This window comes from Centropristis striata, chromosome 2 (genome assembly GCF_030273125.1).
Source record: "Centropristis striata isolate RG_2023a ecotype Rhode Island chromosome 2, C.striata_1.0, whole genome shotgun sequence".
NCBI classification, from domain to species: domain Eukaryota; kingdom Metazoa; phylum Chordata; class Actinopteri; order Perciformes; family Serranidae; genus Centropristis; species Centropristis striata.
Genome location: NC_081518.1, coordinates 21,021,197 through 21,046,384, shown reverse-complemented (window position 1 = coordinate 21,046,384; position 25,188 = coordinate 21,021,197). Strand labels below are relative to the sequence as shown.

The window sequence follows — 25,188 nt, the reverse complement described above, 5'->3', positions numbered from 1 at the left end:
TGTGCAATTGGGCAATTAGTTGAAAGGATGGAGCAAGCACTTGTTGAACAAGCATTTCTCTTTTTTTTTTTTTTTTTTTACTTAAATTTTTATTAAATTTTCAGCTCCACATGAAAACATCAAAGTATACATATAGATCCATGTATTACATCCTATGGGTGAAGCGGTAGAAAAAAACCCAGATACAACTGAAAAGAGAACAACAAAAAGAAAAAAAGTACAACAGTCATGGCTACATGCGTCCATTATTAAATTACACTGTTTACAGATATAAGAGAAAAGAATATGAATAAGATACATTTCAATTGTTCACAACTGTGTCCCATCGTGTCCACTTCTCCCATTTAGTCAAAAAGACATTTTCCTTCATTCTGAGTCTGTATGTCATTCTTTCCATGTTATGGATTTCTCTAATGATTTCTAACATTCATTTACAGCTGGTGGCTCGACCTTATACCATCTTCTTGTTATTGTTGTTTTACATGTGACCAGTAGTATTTTTATTAAATATCTGTCTTTGACCAGGACATAATGATTCGAATTCCCAAGGTACTTAACACTACATTCCCTAGGTATTGTATAACCCAGGATATCTTTGATTATTTTGTGTACATTTCCCCAAAATGGGTTAATTTTCTGACATCCCCAGACAATATGTGTATGATTTGCCTCCTTTCTCCACATTTACGCCAGCAAGCATGCTGGGAGCCTGTTTGTTTACTTTTTAATTTGGGAGTGATGAAGAAACGGGTCAGATTTTTCCACCCAAATTCCCGCCATATTCTGGAGTTTGTGGTTGTGTGCTGTGCTTCACACATATTCTGCCACTCCTCTACGGTGATGTTAATCTTCAATTCATTCTCCCACTTCTCCTTAATGTACAGAGTGGAGACATCTTCTGAGTCTCTTAAGTTTCGGTACAGTACTGAAACTGCTTTCAGTTTGGTTCCATTGTATGTCCTGATCATTACATCGAGTACAACATTCAGGTTTTTAACAGTTTGTATTTCCTTTATAAAATAGTCCCGCAGCTGTAAAAATCTGAAATGGTCTCTGTTTTCAAGGCCATAGTCCCTTTTCAGCTCCTGGAAGCTCATTACGTTTCCATTCTTCATTAGTTTACACATTGCTGTGAGCCCTTCCCATCCCAGTCCCTGAAATTATAGTAATTTGCCCCCGGCTTAAATCCGTCATCAGAAGCAAACCAACTTAACAGTTTTATCTCTCTTTCTAATTTGTGTTGTCTGACCAAATCAAACCAGATAGTCAGTGTGTGTAGAGTTATCGGGTCTATCCATTCTTGTAGAGACTTCATTAGTTTTAGGTTGCCAGTCAGGGCCTCGGTTGGTGTATCTACCATCACCTTCTCAATATCTTTCCACTTTGCATTATAGTCCGAATCACACCACATAATTATTGGTCTTAATTGTGCAGCACGGTAATCATTTTTTCTTTTCCCTTATTGTAATGTACAGTATTTTATCCGTGGTGTTTTACCATTCCATATGAATCTGGAGATCATTTTATCCCAGACTTTGAACTTTTCCTGTGGAATCTTGATGGGAAGAGAGAGAAAGTAGTAAAGTAGTCTAGGGAAAATGTTTATTTTAATTACCTCGATTCTTGAATTAAAATCTAATGGCAAGGTTGACCATCTCTCTATATCTCTACTTATCTGGAGATGGATCTGGTCATAATTTGTTTTGAATAGGTCCGAGAGCCGTTTTGTTAGAGTTACACCAAGATATTTTATATTTTTTTGCGTGCCATTTTAGTTGATAGGTTTCTTAATTTCTTGGGATGGGACATAGTTAAAGGTCAGAATCTGTGTCTTATTTACATTTAATTTATATCCTGAGTGGTCACCAAATTCGTTTATAAGGTGCATTAATTGAATAAAGTTTGTGTTAGGGCTGTCCAAATATATTAAAATGTCATCCGCAAATGGACTTATTTTATGTTCCTGTCGTTTAATATTAATGCCTTTTACTCTCATTCTGTCTAATTGCCTGTGCTAACGGTTCAATATATAGAGCGAAAAGGAGCGGGATAGGCAACATCCTTGTCGAGTACCTCTTTCTAGTATTATTCTATCTGTTAGGCTGCCATTAACTTTTATCCTGGCTGTAGGGTTTTGATAAATAGTTTTAACACAATTCATTGAGTCTTTGTTAAATCCGAATCCTTCTAATACCAAATATAGGAAATTGCAATTAATGCTATCAAAAGCTTTTTCAGCATTTTTCAGACTTAATAGAATTGCGCTGTTTTTATTTAATTGTATTGTGTTGATTATCTGGATTGTCCTCCTAATGCTATCTTGTGTGTGGCGCCCTGAGATGAAACCGGTTTGGTCTTCATCAATTAGGTCATTCATAAGGGTCTTATATCTTTGTGCTATGATAGATGTATATATCTTGTAGTCCACATTGAGAATCGATATTGGTCTGAAGTTGTTACAATATTCTGTATCTTTTCCTTCTTTGGGGACTAACGAAATTATTGCCTCTTTCTAAGATGTCGGTAATTGGCCTTCCTTGAGGGTCCAGTTGAAAGAAGCTGTAAGAAGAGGTATCAGTTCCTGCTTAAAGATTCTATACCACTCCGATATGAAGCCATCTCCTCCAGGGTTTTGTTAGCTTTAAGCTTGGATATAGCCTTGGAAATCTCATCAGGTGTTATAGGAGCTGTAGGTTTGTTATTTTGTAATTCCCCAATAGCTGATAAATCGAGTGAGTTGAGAAACTGCCTTTTCTCCTCCTCACTAGACGAGGGTGGTTGTGAATATAGTTTTTTGTAGTCGTTTTTGAATATGTTTTCTATTTCAGCTACCTCATATTCTGATTTGCCTGATTGTGGGTCTCTGATTTTGGGTATTGTACTTTGGGTCTGTTGTTTCCTAATACGCCTTGCCAGAATTCTGGTAGCTAGTTTCTTCTCTATTTCATCTTTTAGGAGTTTGTCTATTTCTTCTTTAGTAGTTTTCATTTCTTGTAGAAGTTGAGTTTTCTTTGTGTTCTGATATTTTATTTCTAGATTTTTTTTTTTTATTTATCAGTCAAGTTCAGATAGGCTGCTTATTTTAGCTTCCTTTGCTGTGATGTTATAGCTATTCATTTTCCTCTAATAACTGCCTTTAGAGTGTCCCATAGGATAATTGGTTTAACTTCTTCTGTATCATTATCTTCTATAGATCTCTTTATTTCTTTTTTCATTTGTTCAGTTATTACCTTACTGTTCATTATTCCCACGTTCAGTCTCCATGTTGTGTTTTTATCTTTACTATCCATAAGTACAGTTAAGTGAACCGTGTTATGATCGGTGACATCTGCCACCCCACTTTTACACTCTTTCACCCTGTGCAAGTCCCAGCTATTCATAAATACATAGTCTATTCTGGAATGAGTCTTGTGTGTGTTAGAGTAGTGTGTATAGTCCTTCTCCATTGGATTAAATTCCCTCCACACATCTTTCATACCCTGTTCCTTCAGTGACATATTCATGAATTTAGTTAGATGGATCTTATTCTTTTGTGTGCTTGTTGTATCTATCTTATGATCCAGAATTACATTAAAATCCCCCGCACACATCATAATACCTTCTGCCTCAGATGATATGGTGGCAAATAGAGCTTTAAAAAAATGCTTGTCACTTTCTGGTGGGGCATAGACATTAACTAATGTGACCATCTTGTTTTCTAGTTTCCCTTTAACAATAACATATCGCCCTTCCTCATCATTGATTTCTTTCAAGCATTCAAAATTAACTGTTTTGTATCATTATAGCAACCCCTCTTTTCCGGCTTTGCCTGCATGTGCTATAGTAAGTTTTCCTATTACCAAACTTCATAAGCTTTTCATGCTCCTCCTTGGATAAGTGGGTTTCCTGGAGGAATATGATTTGTGGTTTAACTTTCTTCATTTTCAAAATTACCTTGCCTCTCTTAATTGGGTTATTTAGCCCATTTATGTTTAATGGAACTAGTGAGATATTACTCATATTTTGTTAAGTCCTTCATTCTTTGGATCTGCATCGTAGCCATAGTAACCAACAACAACTTTGTAAAACAGAACTGTATGGTATAGAACATAGAACATAAAACAGTTGAACTTCCAAAGGTAGGCATGTGACCTTCTGTGTGCCTCCCACATTACCTGTGTGGGTTGAGGGGAATATCCCACTGTGTATGGGGGCCCCTCTCTAGGTAGGTTTGGTCCAAATGTCCAGTAATGTCTGTGCATTAACCTCCTAGGACATCAATCACCGATCAGATATATTGAGTGAAGACTGATCAATATTATGACCGGTTTTACGAGTTCAATCAGTTCAGGTCTATCTTTTCTTGTCCTTTTTGTCTGTTTGAATGCATTCACATACCTTTTAGACCATCATTTCCTTTGAAAATCTTGTAGTTGTTTCTTGGCGCAACAGTATCATCTGAGTTCCCGGTTAATTGCCACAGCAGCGCCCGCTGGAGCCGCTCCTCTATCCCCGTCCCGGCTGCGCCTCTCCCCGGTGTCTCCACCGTGACTCCCCTCCTGTGTAGCTCCTTCGCAGCCTCCTGCGCACTCTTGTATGTCCGCGGTCCGGTTTCCCAATGCATCCTTATTTTCGTCAGGGGCGTCTGGAAGCGTATTCCCTTCTCTTTTAGGGCTTTTTTAATAACGTTGTATTCTTTTCTTTTCCGGATAACCTCAGCGGCGTAGTCGTGATCAAAAAAGAGTGGTTGGTTTTGGTAGTGGATCTTTTTCTTCCAGGCTTCCCTCAGTACCGTTTCCTTCACTGTGTACTGAAAGTTCACCACGATCGATCTCGGAGGTTTATCAGCGTCTGGTCTCCGCATTAGAGCTCGATGTGCCCGTTGTATTTGTAGCTCCATGTTTGTCGGCAGTGGCAGCTCTTGTTTCAGAAGTTGTTCAATAAATTGCGTCACTGTTCTGCCCTCCATTCCCTCTTTCAGACCAAAAATACGGATATTATTCCGTCGATTTCTTCCCTCTTGGTCTGTCAGCCTGTCTTGTAATATTTTCTGTTGTTTCATCGATTGGAGCAGGGCCTCTTTTGCCTCCTATGTTCCAGTTTTCCATCTCTTCAATTCTCCCTTCTGCCTCCGTGATTCTCTTGTCTTGTGCCGCTAACTCTGTTGTTGTTTCTGTGAGCCGCTGATTAACGTCTTTTTTTAAATCCTCGAGTTCTTTCATTTCTTGTTTTATTTCTTCCTTGAATGTTGTGAACTCTGCTTTCAGCTGTGCTTTAAAATCTTGTATTTCTTTAATGATATCTTTCAGTCCCGTCCAGATTAGCATAGCCGCTTCGGTCTCCATGTGTTCTTCCTCATGGTCTGAGTCCGTGCCTGTCTCGTCGTCTCTGTCTTTGGTCATTTCTGGTTGTTTTCTCAAGTATCTATGTTTTTTTTGGCTTCTTGTTCTCGCACCCCTTTCCATCTCCACTTCAGGTTATCTATTTCTACCAGAGTTGTCGGGTTCGGGGAATTTTATCTAGTACTGATCGGGAGCTAGTTCTCTATGCTGCCATTTTGGCTAGAGCTTAACCGGAAGTCCCGCATTTCTCTTTTAAAGCCTGAGGAAAATGGGTCGTTCAAGACATTGTTCAGAAGAACAGCGTACTTTGATTAAAAAGTTGAGTTAGGCTGTTCAGCTAACATTATCTCCAATGCTTTAAAATGGAGAGCAAAACCAGAGACGCGTGGCAGAAAAAGGAAGACAACCATCAAAATGGATGGACGAATAACCAGAATGGCAAAGGCTCAGCCAATGATCAGCTCCAGGATGATGGTAAATGGACCTGCACTTATATAGCGCTTTTCTAGCCGCTTAGCGACCACTCAAAGCCCTTTACACTACAGACTGCGCTCATTCACTCCTTCATCGGGAGCAATGTGGGGTTCAGTATCTTGTTGGTATTCTGAGAATCTACCGCACCTACTGGTACCTTGTACATTTTTAATACTGTCGTCAAGTGAAGAGTAGCACGAAAACTAACAGATAAGGTGTCTTTTCCTGCACCAGATATTGTGCTGAAATAAAGTCTGACTAATAACACAGAAGCCATTTAAAAGAACAACAGTGGAACGGACATTGAGCTGTTTGCTTTGGTTCATACAGTAGTTTATCGGATGTTAGCCACTATAACAGTCACAGTAGGGCTGCACAATTAATCAAATTGTAATCGTGATCACGATTTTGGCCGCCAAGATTAAATTAACCTGATCGTCGGCGATATTTCCATTTTAAAATGCGGCTGTCCTGCATATCTAATCAAGCACTTTCTACACAAGTAGTCCACCAACCACCAGGGGGGCAAACGCATAGTTAAGGTTTCATGTAGCTGCCTAAATAAATAACGAGCGAGCGTTAAGCAGGATGTGACGCCACAACAACACGTGCCAATTGTAAAAGCTGGCGAAGCAATGTTGGCAACTTGGCAACTTTGTTGCTATATTTAGGACTTTTCAATTAGCGATCTCTGTTTGTTTACAACAAGCACCTGTCACTCTGTGCACACACTAAAAACTGTTCCTATTGTTTGTTTAAAAGTAGTGCAATAAAAATACAGATGTTTTCCCTAACACGATGAATAATCGTGATTAATAATAGTGATTACAATATTGATTTTAATAATCGTGATTATCATTTTGACCATAATCGTGCAGCCTTAAGTCACAGTTCTTTGCAATGACAACAAGACACAAAAACATGGCTCCCACTCTGACTGTTCTGCTATGTTGATTTATATGGACTCTCTGTTCTACTTGTATTCTATTTCCATGGCACTAAATGGCATTCAACGTTAAGGTTTAGCTTATTTGACCAGAATAGAAAAACACAAATGTGTCAGTAAACACTGCATTTTTTTTTTTTTGCCATACGCACTAATACAAGCTGAAAATGCTACCAGGCCTCTGTTGTAAAGTCTCTTGAGTCCATTCTCATATAACAACTACATTGACCTGCCAGTGAACAACTGTCTAATTCATTAGGTACAATGGTCACCTCACAATGAGACGATCCTGGCCTCCAGCGGCACTGACCGGCGTCTCAACGTCTGGGATCTCAGGTAAAAACTGTCCACCATACCTCCATAATGCATATCTTTAAATTAAACTGTGATTTTGTTGATGTTTTGGTGAGGAGTTTTAAAGAAATTATGTTTGAAAACTGTATATCTAACTTGGTATGAAGAATATCTGGTCATTATAGCAGTGGGCCAAGCAAGGTCGTCCAGGTGTCCTGCTCCCAGCAATGTTTTTCAGCACCTCCTGGACGATCCCGGGTCTACTCCATGGTCTCCAAAAACCTCCAGAGGATGTTGCCAAGGAAGTTACTTATCAGATGCCCAAACCACCTTAACTGATAGTGTAATTACTAAAGAAAATTGCAGTTTAGGTTTAATGCAGCCTTTGATGCATATGAAAGACAACTTTAAGGCATCATAATAATCAATGATCAATGCAATACATTGTTTCTTTACTAGGGCTGCACGATTATGGCCAAAATGATGATCACGATTATTTTGATCAATATTGTAATCACGATTATTAATCACGATTATTCATCATGTTAGGGAAAACATCTGTATTTTTATTGCACTACTTTTAAACAAACAATAGGAGCAGTTTTTAGTCTGTGAGTGTCCGGTGCTTGTTGTAAACAAACAGATCACTAAGTGAATACCTCCTGCAGCAGAAGCACATACACACTGTACTGCTACAGAGCTAAGTGTTAGCCTATTAGCAATTTGCAGACTGGACGCTAAGGGGTTAACATCCCCTCCGGCTCTGCAGCTGGGAAAGACTGCTGCTTCGATTTGTTCTTACTCTTACTGGGGATTTCCACCAGGCGCGGAATGGCAACGGGATGGCTCCGCTGCGGTTTTGCGCCGTCTTCTGCCCAGCGTTAATTCACACCGGGCCCGTTACGGCAGCATAGCGAGCCAGCCGTATACATGCGAGATAACGAGAACACGCGATAATCCTGAACATAAAACTGTGTGATAAACTGTGTATAAAGTAAACAACAACAACCAACAGCTTACTTTGCTTCTCTGACGTGGAAGATCTGATGATTTTTATCCTTATAAAAACAATGTGTTATGTCATAAATGATTGTGTACCGCAGCCGTTCCGTGGCTGTAATGCGCGCGGTGGAAATCAGGCTTTATAAACGAGCTGTCGGCCCCCGCGGCTTGTTAATAAGAGTAAGAACGAGTCTCAAAGTCTCCAATAACACCAGAAAAAGTCGCTGGATTTGTCGCCAGTCGCTTTTTTGAAAAATGGTCACCAAGGGGGTCTGAAAAGTCTCTTAATACAACAACATAGTCGCTGAGTTGGCAATACTGTTTCGCCGGCTTTTACAAATGGCGCATGTTTTTGTGGCATCGTGTACTACGTCACATCCTGCTTAGTGTTCTATCCAATCAGCAACCAGGCTTTTTTCAGGGGAGAAAAGCGGCCCCGCCCCCTGGTGGTTGGTGGACTACTGGTGTAGAAAGTGCTTGATTAGATATGCAGGAGAGCTGCATTTTAAAATGGGAAAATTGCAGATGATCAGGTTAATTTAATTGTGGTGGCAAAAATCGTTATGATGATTAAAATTGGATTAATTGTGCAGTCCTACTTCTTACCATACATTAAAGCTAAGGGTCAGTATCAATGTAAACCAAACCTCAGCTGTGGAATAATAGATATAAATATGATATGCCAAAAGTCAGTTTAAAAAGTAAACACATTGGCTTCAACAGTACAGAACTACAATTAACTGGAAATAAGTGAGTAAAAGTAAAGCCTGACCAATACTGGAATTTTGAGGCAAATATTGGTATTTGACAGTTAAAATGATCTGATAATGATACATTGGGCGTTTTTGACATTAACACATAACCGTTTTTGATACATGTTTCTGATCCCTTTGGGGTCAGTATTCAAGTTGTGAATGCAACATTTTAATAAGGTGCACTTGTAAGTAAAAAGCTGCTTATTCACACACCCATCAAGAGCAACATTAAAGTTCATTTGAAGCTATGCTTCTGTCCACCTGATGAATGTAATATTCACTCTCTTATAGTTCTGCTTTGGTTTCCACCAACTCTGTCTCTTTAAGTGCTATATGCACCACTATGTTCACTGGCTATTTGCTAACTGTGTCTGTCTGTATGGTGCTGGGTAACAGTGTACATTGGGTTTAATAGAGCTTTTTCTCTGAAAACCGATGTCGGCTGCATCTAATTTAATGCTATGAGAGTAGCAAGAGTTAACCAGAGCAGTAAAGTTGCAGCCGGACAGATAAACAATGAACTGAAACTCAGTTAAACTCTGTAAACCAACAGATTAAGCTCATAATTCTAAAATTGTTCATGCTCGCTGAGCAAATTTTGTAATGGAGATAACAAGGAAGTTTCTGAATAACCTCAAACATATCTTGGGCATTTTCTCATTTGCAAATTGCAAAATCATTATCATAGACGCCCTGCTGGTTTTTTAGTCTTGCTCTGAGTTGAGTGCTCAGATGTACATTATCTTGATGCTGATGTTGATTTTACATTTGTCAAACTGAAGATGCCCGGATAGAAACGTGAGCCGCTTTTTCAAAACAATCTTTATTAAAGCTGATGATTATTGGTGAGAGCAGATTTAGAGGAAACTGCATATCTAATAATTCTATCACAAGTAGATGTCAGGGTGTAGTATTCATGACGAGGCTTAAAATACGACAAAATCAATTTTAATAATGGTAGGACTGCACTGCTCACACAATGTGGTCAATATTTTTAATTTGAAAGAAGAAACATCTCACTTGACTTGCATTGAAAAGTAACCACGCCAAATACACTTTTTCTAGTAAAATCGGGGAGGAGCAGTCAGCAGAAGATGCAGAGGATGGCCCACCAGAGCTGCTGGTAAGTGATCCTACAATCAAGAGTACTGTCATTCTCTTTTCTTTTTCCTTTTTTTTCAAAGTCACCTTTGGATCGTCAGGAAATTCTTAGATATGTCAGTAACCATAAACCCTTTCTACATTTGAACACAAAAGGCAGTGGGTGCTACAACTGTGATTAGAACAGTAACTCAAATGTCAATTGTGAATTAAAAGCACTGTACTCAAATTTGTAGGGTGTGAATCATAGACTGTATATAAATAATGGACGTAGTCACCGTGACGTCACCCATTGGTTTGTGGCCAGTTGGAAGCATCGAGTTCAGCGTTACACTCGTCGTCATCCTGTGTCGCCATCTTGTTTCCGATACGGGGAGCAGACCATAGCTGTGTCCCAATGTCAAGGATCCTTCCTTGGTAGGATCCTTCCTTCAGAGTCGGGTCCTCCGAAGGCAAGGCAAGAGTCCTTCCTTTGACTGGTGTAATGCACAAATGGGACAGCCTTCGGAGTGTGCAGCTGTGCGTCATTGCGTAATTGGACGTCCTGCTTAACTTCAGCGCCGCTCTCGGCCCTTTGGCTAAGATCAAGTGTAGTATCTGTTCTTATCAGTTTAATAAAAAATAAATAAATAAATTCAGCGCCGCAATTTCGAAATCAGTTCACGACATGAATGTGTCTCTGGCATCAGCACTCTGACACATATTTGTGAAAATGGAAGAAGATGCTTTAAGGTTGAATCTCCATGATTTATCAAGTAAAAACCATAAAGTGGATTAAACCTGAATATTTAACTGATCCTGGCTGAATTCGGCCGCTACTTAGTGCCATGAATGCTTAACTTAACTTTAGCGACTGAGACGGCATTAATTAACTTAACCGTCAATGTATCAAGATGACGTTTATTATCTTTAAGCTTAATATTCTGGCATATGCTTATTCATATGTTTTTGCTTGACTGTGAACACACGTTTTGTAAGTTATGTGATAACATTCAGTGTAAACTGAAAATATCTACATATTTAAATGCATATTGCGCCGCCGGCGTCGCTGTTTCTAAGCTCGCCATTTTTAAATCTCCCGGTAGACCGGTGTGGGCAATGCTTTATGGGTAGTCGGAGCGCACGGAGGATACACACATGCATCCTCGGAATTTGGGCAAAAGAAGGACTCTGTCCTCCGGAGCATCCTCGACATTGGGACAGTCCTTCGGCGGATGTCGATGACGTGGTGTCCTTCAAATCCAGCCGTTTGAGCATCCTTCCTTGACTTTGGGACACAGCCCATATCTGGACTGTGGAGGAGCGAGAGGGATCTGATCACTGACTACAGCCTCTCTACACCTCAACCTGACTGAGAGAAGCTGCTGCTAATTCATGTTAGCATTAACTGGAGCATTAACTGGGATGTTAGTTTTGGTTAGCAAGAAACAAAACTAAATGTATGTTACTTACCTCAGAAAATTACCAGCGATCAGAACCGATCGATCATGTGGGACGATATTAATATTTATATTTTACTCTTTTTTTTTTTTTTTTTTTTTTTTTTTTTTTTTTTTTTTTCCCCCATAAATTCATCCACTCATGCACAGGCCAATAGTCTTTAATTTATGTTAACCTTGTAATCATTTATTTACTAGAGAATACTAGATTACCTAGATTGACCTTTATTTGTTGCATAGCAGTAACTTTAATATTCCTTCATAGCAGCAGTGGCACTGTGGAAAACAATATGCCAAAATGGCCTCTATAGGGCAGTCAAGAACAGGCAAGAGCTTAATATTGAAAGTTCAGTCATTTATTGATACTATCCATTTTAAATGGCTGTATTGTTGCATATATCGTATCAAATAAAATTCAAATAAAAATTGAGTCTAATTAACAGGCTAAACAAACTCAAAATGCCTGTCTGAACATTGGTGGCATTATTGCACATTGTTGCACAGTACAATGTAACATATTATTGCTCACTCTCACACGAACATTTCTCTAAATGTCTAAACGCTTGCATAAATTGCCACTAGCGTGTGTGACATCGGACTCACTCACTTCGAAAAAGTTCCATATGGCAGACATGTGGGTGTGTGTAGGTGCATGCAGGCTGCGTGACCACAACACAACACTTTTAAAGCAGCAGCGGTTCGGTGCACTACCGCCACCTTTGGATCTGGAATGTATATCACACCATAACAAACTTGTAAAGCACATGTATGTATAATGCGATCGGATCGGTGATTTTAACCTTTGATCGAATTTTCCGATCGATGGTTTTTTTTATCATATCGGGCCAATCTGATCGATCGGCGTCATCCCTAATTTTTACTGAACATAACGTTCAAATAAACCCATTTAGTGAAACTACAGTGAAAGGGTCAAAGTTTGAGACCAAAGCACTAAACGTCCTTTTTTATATCTACATAACGTTATATATAACTTTATTGACACGTATTGTTCTTCTCTCCTGACGACGGCTCGCCTTGTCAGTGACAGTGGCTGTTACTAATGTGTATCTCTATCTTGCACATTTTTCCATCAGTTCATTCACGGAGGCCACACAGCCAAGATCTCTGACTTCTCCTGGAACCCCAATGAACCCTGGGTCATCTGCTCAGTGTCAGAGGACAACATCATGCAAGTCTGGCAGATGGTGAATATATTTGCAGTTTTTATTATTAGTTGTTTTTTAAATTGTGTTGGCTCCAGTCCATCCCCTCTTAAATGGAAAGCACCGTTGATAGTAAATCTATTCAATTGTACCAGCAGGCACTGCATGATCTTATGTCCTTCGTTGGAAGTTTTGCAGCAGCAACTGTTAGCCTGTTAGCAATTTGCAGACTGAACACTAAGGGGTTAGCATCCCCTCCAGCTCTGCAGCTGGAAAAGACTGCTGCAGGAGGGCTGCGCTGCTTTGAATCATGAAGCGGCACAGTTAACGCCAGCCCCAACGGCTTGTTTGGAAGAGTAAGAAGGAGTCTCCAATAACACCATCGCTTTTAAAAAAAAAAAAGTCACTAAGGCAGGGTTTGTACGGTCATGAAAAACCTGGAAAAGTTATGGAAATTGAAAATTCAATTTTATAGGTCCTTGAAAAGTTATTGAAAAATAAAATCCTCTGTAAGGCTTTAGAAAAGTCATTGAAATATTGCTGGATAATATTTAGAATGTGTAAAATAGTCTTATAAAATTATAAAATAAATATAATAATCCCTATACTGTAGTTTTAGGAGTACGTTTGTTACCTTCAATGGTTGGCGCCAGCTTTTTTTAGAACGGCGGAGCAGAGCTGTGAGCTGCTCAGAGCTATGCTATCGTAGCTTAATCGCCTAGCAACAGTTTCGACCGTGATCACATACGCGATGGATTCAACACGGGAGACGCAACTGTGGCCACGTCACTGACTGTGCACAACGTCAGCAGCTGATCATAAACAAAGCAGCATGGCTAATTATAATAATCAACATAGTGATCGTGAATTAACCAACATCATTAACTGTGCACAGAGTGTCCGGTGCTTCTTGTAAATAAACAGAGATTGATAAGTGAACACCTCCTGCAGCAGCAGCACATACACACTGTACTGCTACAGACCTAACTGTTAGCCTGTTGGCTATTAATGGCCCGTGGCTCATTAACGAACAAAAGGAAAGGGAACTGAGAGAAGCTGTGAAGGTCCTCCAGCAGTCAGGATATATAAAAGGTTTACTTGAAATAATAAGGAAAATAAAAACATGTAATGAAAAGTTGTGTAAATGCTTGATTATTTTAGAGAGTAAAGACAAGCTTTGCAGAAATAAAATAAAAGTGAAAAGACAAAAAAAATGCAATAGATACAATAGAACAGCTGTTTAAAATCCTCCTCCTGTAAAACAGTATTGGTTGAGCATTTAAATGTGATGGCTGCATTTGGTGCTGAATTCTTCTGCATTAGTATTTCTTAAGCAGGTGTCAAGTAACCTGGAACATGTTTCAAACACTGCACGTGACTTGGTTGTAGCGCAAATAAAATTTTCGTCAGTCATTTTTTTTTTACTTTAATCCACGTAAATGTGTGTTAATAAGAATTCAAGTTGCAAATAAAACATAGCAAGGTGTATCAAAATGTGTATCAAAATTTGATTTAGAGGCACTGACTACAGTGGTCCGATTTGAAATGCGTTAATTTTTTGGTCTTGAAAATTCATTGAACGCTTATGGAGAAGTCATTGAAAAGTTATGGAAAACCATTGCTAAAAAAGTGTACGAACCCTGCTAAGGGGGTCTGAAAAGTTGGCAACACTGCTTCGCCGGCTTTTACAAATGATGCGTGTTGTTGTGGCGTCGAGTACTACGTCACATCATGCTTGGTGCTCGCTCGTTATTTATTTAGGCAGCTACATGAAACCTTAACTGTGAGTTCGCCCCCTGGTGGTTGGTGGACTACTGGTGTAAAAAGTGCTTGATTAGACATGCAGGAGAGCCGCATTTTAAAATGGAAATATTGCCGACGATCATGTTAATTTGATTGTGGCGGCCAAAATCGTGATCATGATTACAATTTCATTAATTGTGTAGCCTTAACTCAAAGCACTTTGCACTACAGACAGCTGACAGGTGTCATTGCCTTAGGCTCTCCTCAGAGTTTCTGAGACATTTGTGAGTGTAAGTGTGTAATATGTTTTGGTCACATTGTTTGTCGCAATAACGGAATGCAGTATATTTTTTACTACGATTTTTCTCACTCGAAGTATTTGTCTTTGAAGGTGTTTTGACCCTTGTATGTGCATTGTACAGTAGTGTTCAATATAACAGCAGTCCAATGTAACAGATTAATCCATGTTTTTAGTATATTCTTATTGCTACATGGCGAACAAGGTACCAGTAGGTGCAGTAGATTCTGAGAAAACCAACAAGACCCAGCATTCGTGATATGCACGCTCTTAAGGCTGTGCAATTGGGCAATTAATTGAAAGGGGTATGTTTAAAAAAAAAATTAAAAAAATAACAGTGTGGCATTCAATCAGTGAGGTCATCAATTTAGTGAAAAAAACAGGTGTTAATCAGGTGGCCTCTATTTAAGGATGAAGCCAGCACTTGTTGAGCATGCATTTCTCTTTGAAAGCCTGAGGAAAATGGGTCGTTCAAGACATTGTTCAGAAGAACAGCGTACTTTGATTAAAAAGTTGATTGGAGAGGGAAAACTTATAAAGAGGTGCAAACAATTATAGGCTGTTCAGCTAAAATGATCTCCAATGCTTTAAAATGGAGAGCAAAACCAGAGACGCATGGCAGAAAACGGAAGACAACCATCAAAATGGATGGAAGAATAAGCAGAATGGCAATGGCTCAGCCAATGATCAGCTCCAGGATGACCAAAGACGGTCTGGAGTTACCTGTTAGTGCTGTGACAGTAAGAAGACGTCTAGGTGAAGCAAATCTATTTACAAGAATCCCCCGCAAAGTCCCTCTGTTTAAAAAAAAAAAAAAAAAAAAAAAAGGCATGTGCAGAAGAGGTTACAATTTGCCAAAGAACACATCAACTGGCCTAAAGACAAATGGAGGAACATTTTGTGGACTGATGAGAGTGAAATTGTTCTTTTTGGGTCCAAGGGCCGCAGACAGTTTGTGAGACGAGCCCCAAACTCTGAATTCAAGCCACAGTACACAGTGTAGACAGTGAAGCATGGTGGTGCAAGCATCATGATATGGGCATGTTTCTCCTACTATGGTGTTGGGCCTATTTATCGCATACCAGGGATCATGGATCAGTTTGCATATGTCAGAATACTTGAAGAGGTCATGTTGCCTTATGCTGAAGAGGACATGCCCTTGAAATGGGTGTTTCAATAAGGTAATGACCCCAAACACACTAGTAAATAAGCAAAATCTTAAACCAACAACATTGATGTTATGGAGTGGCCAGCCCAACCGGACCTTAATCCAATTGAGAACTTGTGGGGTGACATCAAAAATGCTGTTTCTGAAGCAAAACCAAGAAATGTAAATGAATAGTGGAATGTTGTTAAAGAATCTTGGAGTGGAATAACAACTGAAATGTGTCACTAGTTGGTTGACTCCATGCCACACAGATGTGAAGCAGTTATAAATAACAGTGGTTATACAAATAAATATTAGTTTAGTGATTCACAGGATTGCTAAATCCTAGGAAAAAAGTTTGTACAAAATAGTTTTGAGTTTGTAAAGTCAACGGCAGACACTGCTATATTTTTGAACACACTCCTCTCAACGAATTGCCCAATTGCACAGCCTTAAGAGCGTGCGTATCACAAATGCTGGGTCTTATTGGTTTTCTGAGAATCTACTGCACCTGCTGGTTGCCTTGTTTGCCATGTAGCAATTAGGGATGCAAATTATCGAGTAATTCATTAATCGTTGTTTCATCTTATCGATCGATGATCGATTAATTGATAAGCGGCAATTTTTCTGAGAACCTGAATTTCCCTACTGTATACATGACATAAAATGCTATCTTCCGTATGATATAAAGAAAAAATGCAAATCATATTCCTTAATCAAAGATTTATTCTGGGCTCACTTGAGGGCAGGGAATAAGATTTTGATAGAATATCAAACATATTCTGAATAGAAAATATCAGAATCATCAATATCAGAAATGTGGATGATTAGCAGCATTTATAATCCCCCTTAAACTGGGAAATGTGACAATATCACAATAACATTAGTAGACCAGGACTGGATTGTCGTAGCTCTATTTAACTCCACATCCTCCATCAATTGCCAATATTCATCTCGCAGCTCCAGCGTCCTCGCGTCTGTGAGTTTGGTCACTGTGCGGTCTGAGAGTACGACAGACACGGCCCACCGCTGCTCCGTCAGTCTGTTAAACATGTCACTGACTGAATTCCACCTGGTTTTACAGGATTGGATGAGTTTATGAGACGGCAGCTGCATTTGTAACTGTTTTTTTGCAAGCGCTTTGTTTGCTGGATTGCTGTGATTGAAGTGTTGTACGAGTCCGCTAGCAGCTACAATGACACGGTTAATGTAGGTAACGAAGCCGTCGTTAATGGCCAACTGCAGTGTGTGGGCGAAACATGGAACTGAGTGCCAGTTGACTCGCGTGGGACTGTTTGCCGAGACGATGTTCCGTGCATTGTCGTGTACACAAGCAACCACACACCCGGTGAGACCCCATGTTTCCACAGCCTGTTTTAACTTCTCAGCTAAATTGTTAGCCGTATGCCTCACTGACATGCTCTCTGTGAGTAGGACTGCTGACAAGTACGTCTAGCGTCAAGCGCGCCCTCACACGGACTAGCGGGGAATTACGGGTTCAAAACCCAATTAATTGCAAGTAATTTATTTTAATCGAGTAATTTCTTATCGATAATTAATCGATAATCAATTAATTGTTTGCATCCCTAGTAGCAATAAAAACTGGACTGCTATTATATTGAACACTACTGTATGTGCACGAGTATACGTGTGTGTGTGTGTGTGCACTTACATGCATTTTCTGTTGTTTTGAAACAACTGGTCAATTATGATTGTTGCATATTTATGTTGTGTAAAATTTTATTGCTACTATTTTGTTTTACTAGTATTGGCTTTTTGATTATGTATCTGCTGTTTACACCCACAAATGCCTCTGAAACTCTGAGGGCAGCCTCAGGCTGAAACACGGGACTTTCATTCTGCCGTGCATCATTCAGAGTATTAGATTTGCATGTGCTGCAGCATTGATGGGCTCAACTTAATGAAAAATATCAGGTGCGGTAGAAACCAGTCTACAAGCCAGGTTTGGAGAACAGCCTTTATACAGTCTGTACATTATCGCCTGTTTATGTTCTCCTGCTCCTTGTTCTTCTCCCAGGCGGAGAATATCTACAATGACGAGGAGCCAGACAACACCCCTGCATCAGAGCTGGAGGCTCAGGGATCATAACCCCAGCTCGGCATGAGTCTCTCTCCAGGCACGACCTCCTACCCCCCCCTCCCCTTCATTTCCTGAGCTCTAAACCCAGCCCCACCTGTCGTTTCTCTGTCTGGCTTATCAAGTGCAAAATGAAAAGTATGCTCTCCACATCCACGTGGAGAGTTGCAGACAGCATGGACACTTCCCTTTCTTACAGACTTCAGGCTTCTTGCTTACATGTAACACTTCACCAGGCCCAGGTACCCAAAACACTTAAACACTTGGAGTAGTGGTTCAGGTGGTCGTATCTCTAGTGATTGTGGTGGGATTTTGTGGTGAAGCTGCTTTTAAGACTCTTTGATGCAGAAAACTTTTATGTGCACAAAGTCTGTAAGCTATTGTTAAGACCAGTTGATATCAAAGGGCTTGTGCAAGAAAACATCTGTCATTTCACATTTTGACTCATGAGTAGCCACAAACCACTAACCAGTAAACTTCCCTAAAGACACAAATATGTAAGGAAATGTGGACAACAGAAGACTACCTGGTCTACATCTGTCCAAACTCATTTGTAAAATGCTGACCAATATGGTAATTTCTGGGGGAGCTTTATTTCATACCTTATTTTCCCACCTGTCAAGAACCTGTGACAGTTATTTTCCCTTATTGTACTTAGAAACATTCCCTGCTGTGTTTGCCAACCGTTCATAAGGTACATAAACTCTTCAGTATTTGATTGAGTAAAAGGTGTGGCACTAAATTAGTGCACTTGAGGGAAACGCACATCCTTTTCCTCTCCTCTTTCTGTCGTTACATAATGTGAAATTGCCATGTTTTATTTCATGCACCACAAATTGCAATAAATCTTTTTTAACTTTTCAAAGAGAAGTTTCTCATTTGTGTACATTTAAACTTTTATCAAACACCCTTTAATGCTTTTCTCAGACAAAACAATCTCAGTAAAAATGACCTGATCTTCTTTACTCTTCCAGTCAGGAAATTACACTACACTCATAAATTATTAAGGGAGGAAATGCATCCCGCAAGCTGTGGCCAGGCAGGTGGCACTGCAGCTGGGCTTTGGGGGGGGCATAGAAAGCATCTAGTGGCACCACGGGCTGTTCAATCCATGGAGCTCACAGGCTTGTGAGTGTGGCACCTATGGTACTCTGAAGGGCTGGTTTCACTTCTCTCGGCTGAGTTTGCTCTTCTTTTCCTATCAATTTACATCATGCAAACAATAACACATCAACATGTACAGTAGTGTTCAAAATAATAGCAGTCCAATGTGACTAACCAGATTAATCCAGGTTTTTAGTATATTTTTTATTGCTACATGGCAAACAAAGTACAAGTAGGTGCAGTACATTCTCAGAAAACCAACAAGACCCAGCAATCGTGATATGTACGCTCGTAACCCTTCATTGAAACACTTTCAAATTCCAAATTTCAACCCTAGAGAATATTGGAGGATATTACATACTGCCAGAATGTGGACTGTGTAATGTGTAAAAAAACAACAACATATGGACCCGGGGGAGGGGGGTAATGTTTTGAGAAAAAAGTTTACGGGGTTAAAGTGGCAAATCTCCGAGAAAAAAAGGTCAATAAAGTTAATGTTATATTACTATCATACTGATGGGGACCCCATTTTAATATCCACTGAAGTTACCAAATATAGTTCTTCGCCCGATAAAGGGTTAAGGCTGTGCTGTGAAATTAGTTGAAAGGGGTGAGTTCAAAAATAGCAGTGTGGCATTCAATCAGTGAGGTCATCAATTTTGTGAAAAAACAGGTGGCCTCTATTTATGGATGAAGCAAGCACTTGTCGAACATGCATTTCTCTTTGAAAGCTTGAGGAAAATGGGTCGCTCAAAGAGCTGCAAACAATTATAGGCTGTTCAGCTAAAATTATCTCCAATGCTTTAAAATGGAGAGCAAAACCAGAGACACGTGGCAGAAAACTTCAGACAACCATCAAAATGGATGGAAGAATAAGCAGAATGACAAAGGCTCAGCCAATGATCAGCTCCATATGGTGGCCCTGAAGTGCAAAACACACCAGCAATTCACACAGCACGCCAGCAATTCACACAACACACCAGCAATTCACACAGCACGCCAGCATTTCACCACAGTACGCCAGCATTTCACCACAACACGCCAGCATTTCACCACAGCACGCCAGCATTTCACACAGCACGCCAGCAATTCATCAAACCGGAAAGGGTAGGTACATATTGGACACTGATCCTCCTCCTGATTGGTTCCTGCCATCATTCACTTCTCCATAGTAAAACCAGTCGCCCATGTAGTGCGCCCGTATTGTGATATTTATGGTAAATTCATTGAGCCGGTCCAGAGCGAGCTGACATGAAGGATAAACACTTTACTGTCATTCTTTTTCACTTTGCAGTATAAAACTCTTACCTGCAGAGAGGAGATGACGTGTTAACTTTACATGGACACTCCACGTGATATAATCAAATTGCGTCGCGCCGAAAATGTATTTGTTGTGTCGGCGAAATTCATAATAAAATGCGCTTGGATAATTACTATACAGTAAATATCAAAGGGCATTTTATTCTGATATTCCACAGAGACACGTTCTGTGAGTTTGTGAGTGAGAAGACCCGAGGTCCTCCGGTATTAGACTGGAATTATTGATTGGAAACAGATTATTTTTTAATGTAATGTAATATTTACTGGGCTACACGGTGGTGTGGTGGTTAGCACTCTTGCCTCACAGCAAGAGGGTCGCCAGTTCAGCGGCTCCTGCTCAGTGTGTACCCCGCTTCTCCCCCAACGTCAGCTGGGATCGGCTCCAGCCCCCCGCGGCCCAAGTCCGGATAAGCAGAGGCTGAATGAATGAATATACAAGGGCATTGTATTGTGAATTTCGCCGACACAACAAATACATTTTCGCCGCGACGCAATTTGATTATATCACGTGGAGTGTCCATGTAAAGTTAACACTTCATCTCCTCTCTGCAGGTAAGTTTTATACTGCAAAGTGAAAAAGAATGACAGTAAAGTGTTTATCCTTCATGTCAGCTCGCTCTGGGCCGGCTCAATGAATTTACCATAAATATCACAATACGGGCGCACGATGGAGAAGTGAATGACGGCAGGAACCAATCAGGAGGAGGATCAGTGTCCAATATGTACCTACCCTTTCCGGTTTGATAAATTGCTGGCGTGCTGTGTGAATTGCTGGCGTGCTGTGGTGAAATGCTGGCGCGTTGTGGTGAAATGCTGGCGTGCTGTGTAAATTGCTGGCGTGCTGTGTGAATTGCTGGTGTGTTCTGTGAATTGCTGGCGTGCTGTGTGAATTGCTGGCGTGTTGTGTGAATTGCTGGTGTGTTTTGCACTTCAGGGCCACCATAGCTCCAGGATGATCAAAGACACTCTGGAGTCACCTGTAAGTGCTGTGACAGAAGACATCTGTGTGAAGCTAATCTATCTACAAGAATCCCCTGCAAAGTCCTTATGTTAAAAAAAAAAGGCATGTGCAGAAGAGGTTACAATTTGCCAAAGAACACATCAACTGGCCTAAAGCGAAATGGAGGAACATTTTGTGGACTGATGAGAGTAAAATTGTTCTTTTTGGGTCCAAGGGCCGCAGACAGTTTGTGAGAAGAGCCCCAAACTCTGAATTCAAGCCCCAGTACACAGTGAAGACAGTGAAGCATGGTGGTGCAAGCATCATGATATGGGCATGTTTCTCCTACTATGGTGTTGGGCCTATTTATCACATACCAGGGATCATGGATCAGTTTGCATATGTCAAAATACTTGAAGAGGTCATGTTGCCTTATGCTGAAGAGGACATGCCCTTGAAATGAGTGTTTCAACAAGACAATGAGCCCAAACACACTAGTATACCAGCAAAATCTTGGTTCCAAACCAACAACATTGATGTTATGGAGTGGCCAGCCCAATCCCCGGACCTTAATTCCAATTGAGAACTTTTGGTCTTTTGGAGACATGGCTTCTTCTTCTGTGTGGGAGGAGTGTGAGTGGAATAGCTGAGTGAAATTTAGTTGTTTTTTTTCTGTTTCCTTTTTCTGTGATTTTTTGTTGTGATGGGTTTGTGAATGTAGTTTGTCAATTTGGTTGGTTTTTGGTTAGGTTAGTGCTTGTTTGTCACTTGTTTTGTCAGCCACGCTCGGGGGAGCAGAGGCGGACAGGTTGGTGGAGACAGGCATCACAGTAAATGGGATGTTTGAGCCGGTGCTGCCGCTTACGCAGTCGGCCACAAAAATCACACTATCAAACCTCCCTCCATTCATTAGTGGTGAGTTGCTGCTCAATTGGTCTTCAATCTTCCCAAACGTTCACACACAACACCCCTCCTCTTCTCCCTCCACTGGTTACCAGTGGCTGCGTGGATACGTTTCAAGACTCTAGATTTGGCGTACACCACTGCTAATGGTTCAGGTCCTGTTTACATCCAGTTCCTTGTCAAACTCTACTCCCCTGCCCGCCCTCTCTGCATCAGCCAAACAGCTGACAACTCCAACCCTGCATGGGTCAACTCACCTCAAATTCTCTCCCAGACTTTTCTCTGTCCTGGCATCCAAATGGTGGAACGAGCTCCCCACCGACATCAGGACATCAGACAGCCTGTATATCTTCCGCCGCAGGCTGAAGACCTACCTCTTCTAAAATACCTAGGTTAAGTCATGTTCACCTAAGAAACCTATTAAAAAAATTAATTTAAAAAAATGCTGTTCTTTTCTTCTTTAACGTAAAGCAGTCCTGTAGTGATTACAGTTGGCTCATAAAGTTCTGTACTTACTTGATTCCTGTGGTCTATGGCTAGTACCTTGAAGTTGAATGCACTTATTTTAAGTCGCTTTGGACAAAAGCGTCAGCTAAATGACATGTAATGTAATGAGTTCTTAATTAAAGAACTGTCAAGTCATGGAAAAGTGGTGTCACCTATAAGGAAGGTATTATCGGGAATGCCTAAGGATGCCTCCCAGGCGCCTCCCTTTAGAGGTGTTCCGGGCACATCCAGCTGGTAGGAGGCCCCGGGGAAGACCCAGAACAGGGTGGAGGGATTATATCTCTCTCCTGGCCTGGGAACACCTTGGGGTCCCCCAGGAGGAGCTGGACATTGTGGCTGGGTAGAGGGGTGACTGGAATGCCCTGCATAGCCTGCTGCCCCCTCGACCTGGCCCGGGATAAGCAGACGAGAATGGATGGATGGAATTCAGTTGCTAATCAACATTTAGCACAGGAGCGTGAGTATAAAAGCTGGATTAAAACTTGTCACAGCAAAAGTAAAAAGCACATATACTGAGCGCTAAATGCTGTAAGCTACCTGTGCTCCTGAGTGTTTATTACCTGCAGCAATATATTCATTAAGTGGCCTACGTCAGCGTCCAGGTGACATTTTGTTTAAGCTTGATCTCGTTTGGATGGTAGATGTTTTTAAGTTTAAAGTCCAACATTTCCTCGACTTCCTGAGTGTCCAAACAAACAAACAAAGCAGCGTGGAGCCCTACTGTAAATTTACCTCTAAAGTTCTGGCTGTAAACTACATGAGGCCAGTTTCAGTTTGGTGATGATAAACCAAGTAAAACTGGACGCAAGGTCAAATATGTTTTGTATAAAATGATAGAACTGGATGTAACCCTCTTATATGTTATATTTGCAACTTTTATTCACATTTGCAACATTTAATTTTTTTTATTGAGCATGATAGTGTTTTGAAAGTAAAAAAAAATATTTTAAATCCCATTTTTATGTTGGATTAAATGACTAAAAATGACGACCAAAAAATACAGAAAATGACAAAGAAAAGACAAAATAAATAAAAAGACACAAAACGACAAAAAAGACACAAACTGACAAAAAAGACACAAAATGACAAAAAAGACACAAAATGACAAAAAAAGACACAAAATGACTATAGAAAAGACAAAAAGACACAAAATGACAAAAAAAAGACAAAATGACTATAGAAAAGACAAAAAGACACAAAATGACAAATTGTTACGCTTAACACACAAGACACATAGAAAATAGTGACACTAGTGACTCTAGTGACACTAGAATAAAAAAACAGAGTTGTATGACAGGATAACACACAATCACAAGATCACAGTAATGTTAGTTTTTCTTTGTTTCTTTTTGGTTTAAAATGTTGATCCAGTAAGTCAGAATAAAAAATAAATTATTATTAGGTCATTAAACATTTTTTAAGTAATGTATACAGGCAGGATTAAAAGGATTAAAAAATGGACAAAATAGCCCAAAACTCTCTATCCTAGGCTTTAGACATGGTTTGGTGCTACCTTACGGTGGATTCTAGTTCAGGGGGCTGTGGCAGCGCCAAAACAAGCATGAAACTTAAAGCAAGAGCTGTCTCTGGACTGGGTGCATAGTGAACTTTAAGTCTGGTTGGACATGACGCTCTTTTATAAACAATAACACCAGGCGAGAGCAACACATAGCCAGAAACCAACAAGCCTACTGACAGGACTTTACCAAGCTAGCATGTCATGCTAGCATCCATGGAGAGTTAACCGGCCATGGTGCTACACAAAGCGGTACACGAGGATAACGGGCCACTGCTGATACCATAGTAGACAGGCACTAATAATAATAATAATCAGCTGTCAGTCGGCTTTAACAGCTGTAGACATGCACTAATAATAATAATAATACTTGTTTTCTCTGTTTAACAAACACCTGCACATGAATAACAACCAGGGCCAGAATAACACTCTGCTGGACCCTGGGCAACAATGTTTAGGGGCCCCATCATCATGTCCCTAGAATCACCATAATCTGGCAAAATACAGAATAAATTACAGTAATATACAGTTAACATACTCAATACATTAATAATCAACTGTCATCAAGTGCATTTTCATGTACAGATGTGCAAACGCTCATAGAACTACAAATGCACCACAATGTCCAAACAAAACACGTCAGCATCAGTATAATCTGGAGAAATTGACCCACTACATGGATAATAATAATAATAACGCATTTTATTTGGAAGGCGCCTTTCTTGGCACTCAAGGACACCGTACAAAAAGAAAGAGAAAGATCAGGAAGGAAGTGTCCTCAATTTTCACAAAAAAATAAGTAAACAACCACTTTAAAAGCATCCGATATTTATTTACCAACGCTTATTCCCAGCAGCACAAATGTATTAAATTGATAGAGGCATCACAGAGGAAGACAAGACACAAACAAGAATCAAGAATCTAGAATCAAGTAGCATTTTGGTCCTCAGCTCATTTTAAATAGAAATCACCTCAAAATTAATTTGTGAGCGATGGCTCAGACGGACAGTTGAACACATAAGCGAGAGATAAGCACATATTTTGCTTGTGCCCACACTGCCCTGGGCCCTTTAGGGGTCAGGGGCCCCTGGGCCATTGCCCAGTTGCCCATATGGTT

At 40.3% G+C, this 25,188-nt stretch overlaps 2 protein-coding genes and 1 non-coding gene across 4 annotated transcripts in view; all 3 read left to right on the top strand.

Moving 5' to 3' along the window:
• Positions 1-18,651, top strand: part of LOC131993797 (histone-binding protein RBBP7) — a 37,942-nt gene extending 19,291 nt beyond the window's left edge. For both annotated transcript variants that reach the window (XM_059359848.1, XM_059359839.1), the window contains exons 9-12: positions 7,001-7,077; positions 9,858-9,915; positions 12,427-12,537; positions 17,722-18,651. In XM_059359848.1, the coding sequence (XP_059215831.1) occupies positions 7,001-7,077; positions 9,858-9,915; positions 12,427-12,537; positions 17,722-17,793 (318 nt within the window). In that variant the 3' untranslated portion in view covers positions 17,794-18,651. The remainder of the gene's footprint in view (positions 1-7,000; positions 7,078-9,857; positions 9,916-12,426; positions 12,538-17,721) is intronic.
• LOC131993817 (uncharacterized) overlaps positions 1-25,188 on the top strand; it is a 107,018-nt gene that overhangs the window by 23,493 nt on the left and 58,337 nt on the right. The window lies entirely within an intron of this gene.
• LOC131961002 (U2 spliceosomal RNA) lies at positions 10,450-10,636 on the top strand. The gene has a single exon (XR_009389813.1). It is a non-coding gene; the product is annotated as a U2 spliceosomal RNA (small nuclear RNA).